At 33.9% G+C, this 10,640-nt stretch overlaps 1 protein-coding gene across 1 annotated transcript; it reads left to right on the top strand.

The window, feature by feature from the left end:
• Positions 1–305: 305 nt before the first annotated feature.
• LOC125845620 (uncharacterized) lies at positions 306–4,455 on the top strand. Its single transcript, XM_049525173.1, has 3 exons — positions 306–326; positions 1,021–1,563; positions 3,381–4,455. The coding sequence occupies exons 1-3, from the start codon at positions 306–308 to the stop codon at positions 4,407–4,409; spliced, it is 1,593 nt and encodes a 530-aa protein (XP_049381130.1). The 3' UTR covers positions 4,410–4,455.
• Positions 4,456–10,640: the final 6,185 nt, after the last annotated feature.

Raw genomic sequence — 10,640 nt, 5'->3', positions numbered from 1 at the left:
AATGGGTGTTTCTTCTCAAAGTACTCCAGGATGGAGAGATAGCCTTTAGAATTATTTTGAAGTTGAAATTTTAATTGCATGACTTGAGCACACATCTGGGATTGATCATCAGTTCTATTTTGGTCCAAGCATCATAGGAAGAGGAGGCTCGAGTTAAGTGACCAAGAAGAGGATTAGAAATTATTTGACGAAGCCAAATGAGAATAGAAAGATTGTTGTGTCGTCATTCCTCATAGGTAGGGTTCTGATTGTGCTTAGGTGGTAGAGGAATCTGTAGCAATAGTATTAAAGTTGGGATGACAATAATGGTTTTGAGTATGTCAAAGGTATTTTCTTTCTAAAGAGAATAGTTATTTCTATCAAGTTTTAGAGAAAGGTTTGGTAGTTGAATAATGGAGGAAGAACTGGATTGTTTTGCAAGTGACAACAGATTTCCAGAATTTTGAGAAGTGACCATAGGATCAATGGGCAAATCTGGTACCATATAAAGAGTAAGAATAAGAAGAGTTTGAGAAAATAAGAGCAGTTTTATAGAATGTTCTCGTATTGATGATAAATATAAGTCCTTATCTAATAATATTCTAAAGGATCTAAGAGTAAGTTATAGTAATTGAATTCAAGTTGATGGTGGACTCTAATAATGTACATTAGATTGAGATGGAATTTCAACTTTATGAATTTTGATTTTTAGAATGGCGACTTCAAATAATACTAACTGGGTTCTAAATTTAATTGTATACATATTTATTAGATTATTTATATTTCCATTGGATAAATATGTATTTTGACTCTATATTTAATCCATAAAAATGGACAAATATTAGTATGCATATATGAAGTCTCTTTAATAAATAGAAGAAAATATTTTCTTTAAAAAATAAAGGAAAAACATTTTATTCGAATCAATAAAAATACACCTATCACATCCCAAACTACCAAGCCCATAAGTGCATTTTGAAAATTAATTTCTAAAATATTTAAGCAAACCTAACATGAAAAGAATTGAAAAACATTTCACAGGGGCCAAGAGAGCAGGAAGGAACAACCCTATTTGATCAAGCTGAAGTCAAAAGAAAAGAAACTGATAAAACATTGACTAAACACAATCAACAAAAACCAAAAGTACTCCCACCTTTAGTGAATGCCATAACAACATCAGTCAAGAAAAATTCAGCTCCTTTCCATTTTCCTGGTCACAAAAGAGGCATGGCTGCACCATCTTCACTAATCGATGTTATTGGTATTGGTCCATTTCTTCATGATGCAACTGAGCTCCCAGAGCTTGATAGATTTGGTTATCCAACTGGACCTTTATTAGATGCACAACAAATGGCTGCTGACCTCTTTGGTGCATCTCAGACATGGTTCTTAGTTTGTGGCACAACTTGTGGGATTTTAGCAGCAATTATGTCAACTTGTTCACCTGGTGATACTTTAATCCTTGCAAGAAACTCACATGTTTCAGCAACTTCAGCAATGGTGCTTTGTGGTGCTCTACCAAATTACATTCTTCCTGAATATAATCTTCAATGGGATATTGTTGGAGGTGTTACCCCCTCACAGGTAATTACTTGTTCAACTTTATACAAGTTTAAATGGCTGCTTGTGCACGCTCAAAGTTGGAGGGCAAAATTGAACAACACGTTTATGTATTATGCCTCTATTTAAACCTGATATTCTCCACGTCCTAATAACTCACTTGAGTTATGCCTAATTTTTGCCTAAGTGATGGAATGTGTTACTTTACTTGTTTTTTCTACCTTGTTAACAACTAAGAATTGCAGAAAAGTAAGGACTTAGTATTTTTACCTAGAAACACCCGACTCAGAAAGGTGTAAAAACGAGAAAATGGAAAAAAGACCCCCTAATCTATTACATAATTCTCAACTACACACTTATACTTTACAGGAGTCCTACTACCCCCTTAAACTATTTTAAAGTGGAATTATTTGCTCCCTAAATGCTGAGGTGGCAAAGAAAGTGTAGTTCACTCTCTTTGAGAGAGTGAGAAGTAAAAATAATAATTAAAACTTTAACTTTTATATTATTTTTTAGTTTATATTGGTTTTTTTTTTTAAGAAAAAAAAAAAGTTTCCTTTCAGTTTTTATTTTTTCTTTTTACCTTTTTTCTCTTCACCATAGCAGCACCAGCGGAAATTCAGCTCCACCACCAAGTCCTTCGTCAGCCTCCCACCATTAAGTGGATTTTCATCCTCAAATTACAATTTTTTCACGGTAGATCCATTTGAAAATTTGACAATAGCTTAAAATTAAAATTAAAATCGAAAGTCAAAAGGATCAAATTTTAGTGTCATTAATGGAGAAATTTAGGAACCCTTGAGTGAAATTTATAAGTTCCCTTAGTTATGTTATCCTGACCCAACCGCCGCGCTCATCTTTAAAGTTGCTAAGCTCTTAATAATTTCAACCAAAATCCAAAACCCACTTTGAATAATCAAATCTGAAGTCTCCAAATATTGGACTATCACTCTTTTGTGTTCATCACTAAGCTTCAGTGCAGCCCATTCATTGCATATCCTACCAAACAACATCAAATGGTAAATCTTTTTACCATCAATCGACCTTTATAATTCTTTTGTTTTATTGAACAAAAATCATGATAATTTTCAATTGATGTACAGAAGGTTTATGAAGAAAAGTTCACTCAAGGATTTCTAAATTGGAGCCTGCTTTGCTAGTTTGAAAAATCATTTCATCAAATTAAAGAAAAAAAAGAGCAAGAAAGGAAAGAGAAGAGAAAGAGAAGAAGGGTAATATAAAAGGAAAAGTAAAATAAAGGAAAAATAATATTTTTTTAATTTTTTAAAAGGTAAATTACGTGGAAAACGCGTGCCACTTAATTTTTTATACAAATCTGGGTGTGAGTTTTTAAGGGGGTATATATATCATATTTTTAAAATGTTCAGGGGGTAATAGGACCTCCGTAAAGTATAAGTGTGTAGTTGAGAATTGGGTAATAGATTAGGGGGGCTTTTGGCTATTTTCTCGTGTAAAAACCAAGACCAGCACCTCTGCATGATTTGTCCTAAATTCGCTAAACCAATGAGCCCTAACAGAATACATATAAAGTAACATTATATTTTAAACGATTATAGCAAGCATATTAGTTACTCAACTTACTATGTTACGAAAATTGGAATGTTATTATGTGTCACATTATTGCAAGTAACTCGATATGGTTTACGAACATTAGATACATTCACTACAAACAATAAATGAAACTGGAATTAGCTACTAACTCGTCGTAAATTGCTTGTAACTAACATAATTTAATGATAATCCATCATCAATTCGTCATTAAATAGAATTAGCACTGAATTTTGCTGTAAAAATATGTTAGATATTGTTTCCATGTTCAGGTGAAAATGGCAATTGAAGAACTAGAACAAGAAGGCAAAAAGGCAGCAGGAGTTTTTATTACATCACCAACTTACAATGGAGTATGCAGTAATATTTCTGAGATATCTCAAATATGTCACTCTCATGGGATACCTCTAATTGTGGATGAAGCTCATGGTGCTCACTTCAAATTTCATCCTGACATGCCTAAAACTGCTCTTTCTCAAGGAGCAGATCTTGTCATACAATCTACACACAAAGTTTTGTGCTCATTTTCACAATCATCAATGCTACACTTATCCGGGGATCGCATCGATAGAGATAGAGTGCACAAATGTCTTCAATCTTTACAAACCACTAGTCCAAATTGGCTTTTATTAGCTTCCTTGGATGCAACTAGAGATGAATTAAGTAAAAATCCAAACACCCTTTTCAATGAAGTAATGGAACTAGTCATACAAGTGAAAGAACTAATAAACCACATTCCTGGAGTCTCACTTTTGGATCTCTCATGTTTCTCCAACAACTTCTCTTTTATGGACCCTTTGAGGATGACAATTGGTGTACAAGAACTTGGCTTATCGGGTTTCGATGCATATAACATACTGTCAACAAGTCATGGAATTGAGCCAGAACTTATTGGAACTCAATCTTTCACATTAGCCTTTAGCTTAGGAACAACTAAAGAACATGCTCAAAGACTTGTTAGTGGATTGAAGTATTTATCAATCAACTTCTTGCAAGAAGAAAGGGAGATTATCAAAATAGATCATGGTATAGAAAGGGTACCATTTGGAGAAGTTTACATGAGTTGTACACCAAGAGAAGCCTTTTTTGCTAAGAAAAAGAAAGTGAATTTTGAAAAAAGTATTGGGGAAGTTTGTGGAGAATTTATTTGCCCTTTCCCTCCAGGTATCCCAGTGCTAATCCCAGGTGAAATCATCACAAAGAGAGCTATGGATTATCTCATTCAAGTTAAGGACCAAGGAGCTTTTCTTAAAGGGGCTGTTGATCCTCTACTTAGCACTGTGGTTGTTTGTGATTTTTGAGAAATATTATATTTCATGTCAATAAAGTTGACCATTCATGCTACATTTGAAGGCTAGCTCTTGCTTCGGATCACTTTGTATTTTGTTCAAAACTAGATAACTTGGCTTGTTCAAAAAACAAATTGTAACACAAAGTGATCAAATAAACATAATACATAGTTCATTAAAAATGTAGTCAATCATTTTTCATTATAACATACATAAAGTTGATACAAGATTCCAAAAGGATTAATGATGTGTTACAACTTATTTAATGTGTCAAATGGCTACTAAAGGCCAATAACACAACATTAGAAGCTACCCTTTCAAGAAAAGGTACCACATTATTAATTTTGTTTTTGACACTCAAATCATTAATTAATCTCACTTTATTACTCCATCATAATCTCTTCTTCAAGCAAAGCTTCACTTAAAAATTTTGCTTCCCCACCCAAAGTTGTTTCAACTTCATTTGAAATTTTGTCAAATACACAAATCTTTGTGCATAGGCACATTCTTAGGAGTTTGCTACAATGTCCATCTATAAACTCCTCTGTGAGACAAGCTTTTCTACACGACGAGTCGGTAAAACATAATCCCTTTGAAGGTTTGGCTATGTGATTTTCAAATATTCTGAGCTTGCACCTCTACAATCATTCACAAATGTTAGAATAAGAGAGACTTAATCGAAAGAAATATTGCTCGTATAATATTTAGAGGAATATAAACAAACAAATTATTTCAGGGTTTTTCATAGTTGTCAAATAACTTTAAAGCATGTTATAGTTCACAATTCTTTAGGCTTTACTTATTTTAGACTACAAGTTTCAAAAATCTTTCTTTCTTTGTTAAACTTCGTGTCAAGTCAAACTAACTCATATAAATTAAAATGGAGGGAGTACTTAATATTTTGACCAAAAAAATAGAGTAATTTTACACATTATTTTATTTTATGAGGTTTAAGAGAAATAAATGATGAAGACTAACCATAGGAAACAAAGAGCATCGCTGCCAAGACCTGAAATGCCATGAAACAAATGGAATGAGCCATAGTCACTTCGTCTAAACTGAACTTAGTCAGTTTACGCTTTTGGAAAAAGAGTTAGGGTTTTGAAAGAAGAGAAAAGAAGAGGAGAAAGGAGAAGAACGTTCAAGATTCGTCAAGATCATCGAGTTTGGCTTGTCGATTTCGTCTGGGGTGATCCCTACAAGGTATGTGAGTCTTTCATAGAGTTGGGTTCGTTCACCCACGCGCCAAGCATGTTTATTTCAGCGAAATTCGTCCTAAAATAGTTTGAAAGTTGATGTTCTTGATAGATATTCTTGAATTTGAATGTCGTTCTTGAATTGGGCTGAATTGAGGAGTTTCTAAGATCTTTACATTGAGTTTTAGAGTTGTTTTGAGTTTGGTTCTTGAGTACATATACTGGGTATCTAAATCTAAAATGAATTTGAGAACAATAGTCGAGTTTAGGCGAATTGGGGCTGGAAAACGAAGAAGGAAAAAGTCGGACAAGGAACAGGTTCCAGGTCCGCGTCGTAGACCTGTTCCTTCAAGGTGAAAATTTTCTCTCCACGTCGCGGAGATGACGTGGACTCCTCTGTTTCAAAATTAAATTTCGCGATCAATTATTTAAAAGCATCTCCGCGTCGTGGACTTGTTTCAAGACAGTGATTTCTTGATCGTTTCTCATGTTTAGCTATTTAAAATCATTCCTAAACATCATGAGATCCTTCCTATCACAAATCACAATCCTTGAATCCATAATTCAATTCAAGGAAAGTTAAGAGTCAAGTCAAGAGAAGTTCATAAAGTTTTCAAAAGTCTTTTACAAATGTTTTAACTTTGTTTTAAGACTTAAGTTTTGAGTTGAGTAAAGAGTAAAGAGTAAAGCTTGAAATTCATTTCTTCAAAAGTATATGGGGACTATGTATTCCCAAAGGGTTTAAAATGTTTTCACATTTAAACAAGAAAGGAAAACCTTGATTTCCAAAGAGCTTTTGAGCTAGTTTTCAGAAAAGAGTAAATGCTTTCATAATTAAGCAAGAGGGGAAACTTTGATTTCCAAGAAAGCCTTTGAGCTAAGTTTTGAGCAATTATCTCAAATCACAGTAAGAAGTATGTTTTAAACATAAAGAGCTAGTATCATATTTTGGGAGTAGTATTGAGCATCGATATGGGGATGAGCTTGAGTTCAGATAACTCACGTCTCCATAAACCATGTAGCCATCATGGGTAGAAAAGGGTCATATTTTTTAGATGAATCCTTTTCGCATAGACTAGTGGATCCATTTAGTAATTTAGGTCTTATACCCCTGGCAGGGTATAGGATGCGCTGGCAACGTGAGGGAGATCGTTGTATCATCACAATAGCTCTTATGTGATGGTTGTTGGTTAGAGAAACTCCCACAGCAGTACTTTGTATTTTATATACATCAGTTTATTTGTATTTTTACATACATCTCAGAGTTATTTGTATTTTTGCATACACACAAATTTGACATCATGTTTTAAACAGCTTTTCTTTATATTGCACTTGTTTTAAACTGCTTTATATTGAAATGAGTTCAGTTATGTTGAGTTGAGTTGAACCATGTAAGTTCTTCAGTTCCTTTCAGATTCTTTTCAAGCCTATGTTGTGTTTAGCATTCCAACTCGCATACTCGTACATTCAATGTACTAATGCCAGTTGGCCTGCATCGTGTTATGATACAGACACAGGTAACTAGGATCGGCATCCAGCGCATCGTTGATCCAGTAAGCAGTTCAGAGTCTGTTGGTGAGCCTCTTTGCATTCCGGAGGATCCCTTTTGTTTACTTTCAGTATTAGATAGTTTATTAGGATGTCGTGGGCATGTCCTGACATCCATCTCAGTTGTTTTAGAGGCTTCATAGATAGTCAGTCAGATGTTAGTTCATTCGTCATCATTTTGTTATTGACTTATGTTCAGATTTGAGTTGCCATTTCGACTAAGTTAAATGTTTATTTTCAAAATATTATGAGTTTAGTTTGAGACAATTAAGTTGTTTAGCATTTGAATTCCTTTCTTATTGCATATAGTCTTCCGCTGAGTAAGTAAGCCGGGCCAATGGTTCGCTTGGGGCCAGTAATGGTTCTCGAGTGTCAGTCCCTCCCAGGGTGTAGGCTCGGGGCGTGACAATAAAGTGCAGCATGTAATGGAAATACTACAAGAAAAATGTACTAACATACAAATACAAAAATAGTTGAAACAAAGCGAGACTGGTTTCTATAAAAATATATATACAACGCAAAGTTACAATCAAAGTAAACCACAAAGAAAGTATAAAATGCCATATCAAAGTAGACAGGAATACAAACCTAACAGAAAGTACTATTTAAGAAAATCAACTGCAAAGAAACCCTACCTAAATAAAGACAGACATCTAAGAAAACATAATAATAACAGGATTTATAAAAACAGACTAGCTTGTTTCACATGCAGAAGTAAAGAACATCTGGCCAATACTTGCCCAAGAAGAAACAACAGTAGGACAAGAAATGCTCAGCTCATAGAAGATTTCCAAGAAACTATGATAAATGTAGACGAATATATGTCAGATAACGAAAGTATATATTCAGTAGTAAGCATAAATACCATAGAAGGAGAAAGACATGATTCATTGGACTCAGAAGGAGAAACATTAATAGACGAAATAGGATTACAACAGCTAGATTTAAATAACCTAAATGACCACACCTTTGTCAATATACAATGTGACCACGAATTTTCCAAAGGAAAAGGTTTAGACAGCCAATGATGTTTTAATTGCACAGGATACCTAAGTAAAGATAGAAGAGCAAAATGCATGAACTACTACTTAGAAGGATTCATTCGGTGCATTGATAAGATGTTCAAAATTAAAGTCAAAGACGAACAAGTTATCACAAAAGAAAAATTGCTAAAAGCATTAGAAGTTGGATGGATAATTTAGAAGAAAGAATGGGTAAACTAGAAAAAGGGAAAGGAGTAGAAATAGAGGAAACCAGCCAAATTAACAATAAATCGCCCGAACTAGAAATAGAACTCTTAAACAAAAAGGAAGAGGCTACGTTAAGGCTGGGCACCGGACCGGAATGGGACCACCGGACCGGAACGAACCGGTACCGAACCGGAACGGGACGATTTGACCGGGTAGTTGACCGGTACCGGGATGAACCGGACCGGAATTACCGGGATGGAGGCTCAGTTCCGTCCCGTCCCACTATATACCGGGATAGAACCGGGACGGACCGGAATGGACTGGAACTGAACAGAACGGGATAAACGGGACGGCACATATAGCTATTTCAAAAAATAATTATTTTTTTTGAGTAATTTTGAATTACGAAAATTCGAATGTTTTTTTTATTTTTCTAAGTTATATTAGTTTATAGTATTTAAGTTTTAAAATTTATAATAATTTTACTTAAGTTTATTTTAAAGATTTTTTTTTTAATTTTTACGTATATAAGTTTGTAAGTTAAGTTTAATAAAGTTTTTTTTTTAGTTTTTGAGCTTATGTAGTTATGTTATAAGTTTTAAAGATTTGAATCTTTTGAAGTTTATAAGTTATTAAGTAATACTTATAACTTGTAAGTTAAATAACTTAAGTTTGTAATTTTAAAAAAATTAAATAAACAAAAAAGAAATGCTAATAAAAGTAAATAATGACAAAAATATTTTTTTTTTTAATTAAAAATAATTTAACGGGACCGGACCGGACCGTAACGGAACCGGAATGAACCGGTACCGGTATACCGGTACCAAATCATGGTACCGTTCCGTTCCGTGTACCTGTTCAATGTATCCCATCCCGTCCCGAATACTACCGGACCGGAACGGACCGGAATGGTACCGGAACGGACCGGAATGGTACCGGTACAACCCGTTCCAGTGCCCAGCCTTAGGCTACGTCATTTGAAGGATTAATTTGCAACGAAGATAAAAAAATTTATACCATAAAAATCTTGACTAGAATAAAAATTCAAGACTATGAGATAGAAACCCTCATTCTAGTAGATTTAGGATGTACGAAGAGTATAATAAATAGATGCATTTTTCCCCCAGAAGTAATAAAAGATTTCCCAAAGCCACAAAGCGTCATGCAAATGGACGGATCCTCTAATATATATGAGCATTACGTTAGTGATGCAAAAATAAGTTTACTAAACACTTGTGCAGACTTTTATAAACCAACCTATAAGTTAGAAAAAATCTGGGTAAGAGATCTAAATATTAGGGTAGACTTTGTTTTAGGGTTAGATTTCTTACTACATAATAAAGGAAGTTGTATACTTACAAGAGATGGAATAATATTCTCAAAACACACTACTCAAACCACAATAACAATCGAATCTATTCCAACAAAATCTAGATATCTTACAGAAACTAGTGAACTTAGCCCAAATACTCAAAAACGTGCGACAAAGGAGAAGAATGCACTTGTACCAAGGTACATATTACAGAGGAGAAGGCAGAAATTGAACTATTATAACTTAGCGTTTCAGATACAGAAGATGTGGAAAAGAATTACACCTCAATAGAAATAAATACAGAGCTTTACAACTTTAAAAAGGGATTACAACACATATGAGTAATAAAGAATCAAAAGGATCTAGAAGAAGTAATTCTAATTCTAGATAAACTAGAAATAATTGGAGAAAGACCCTTGAAACACTGGGACACCAATCACATAACCTGCAAACTAGACATAATTAATCCAGAAAACACGATAAAAACAACCTCTATAGAATCAACAAATGAAGACCTGAATGAATTCAAGGATCAAATAAGGGAGTTACTAGAAATAGGAGTAATCAGAAAAGCAACATCAAAGCATAGATCAGCAACATTCATGGTAAGAAATCATAGTGAAATAGTAAGGGGAAAAGCAAGAATGGTTATAAATTACAAAAGACTCAATAATAACACCCGAATGGACGGATATAAGCTACCAGATAAAACAGAGCTAATAAATAGAATACAAGGAGGAATGATTTTTAGTAAATTCGATTGTAAGTCCGGATACTGGCAAGTAAAAATGCATGAAGATAGTATAGAATGGACTGCTTTTACATGTCCAGAAGGACACTTCAAATGGCTAGTAATGCCTTTCAGACTAAAAACATCCCCCCAATCTGTCAAAGGAAAATGGATAATATTTTCAGAGATTATAAAAACTTTATTCTTGTATACGTAGACGATATTTTAGTATTTAGATACAATATTAAAGAACATTTAGGTCACTTA

This window comes from Solanum stenotomum, chromosome 11, assembly GCF_019186545.1.
Source record: "Solanum stenotomum isolate F172 chromosome 11, ASM1918654v1, whole genome shotgun sequence".
In the NCBI taxonomy this organism is placed as follows: domain Eukaryota; kingdom Viridiplantae; phylum Streptophyta; class Magnoliopsida; order Solanales; family Solanaceae; genus Solanum; species Solanum stenotomum.
This window is presented reverse-complemented; position numbering and strand designations above follow the sequence as displayed.

Excerpts from the sequence above, each read along its gene's own strand:
- LOC125845620 (XM_049525173.1), top strand. The coding sequence starts at position 306 with ATGGTTTTGAGTATGTCAAAG. Across the intron at positions 327-1,020 it reads TGGTTTTGAGTATGTCAAAG|GGGCCAAGAGAGCAGGAAGG; the intron begins GTATTTTCTTTC and ends AACATTTCACAG. Across the intron at positions 1,564-3,380 it reads GAGGTGTTACCCCCTCACAG|GTGAAAATGGCAATTGAAGA; the intron begins GTAATTACTTGT and ends TTCCATGTTCAG.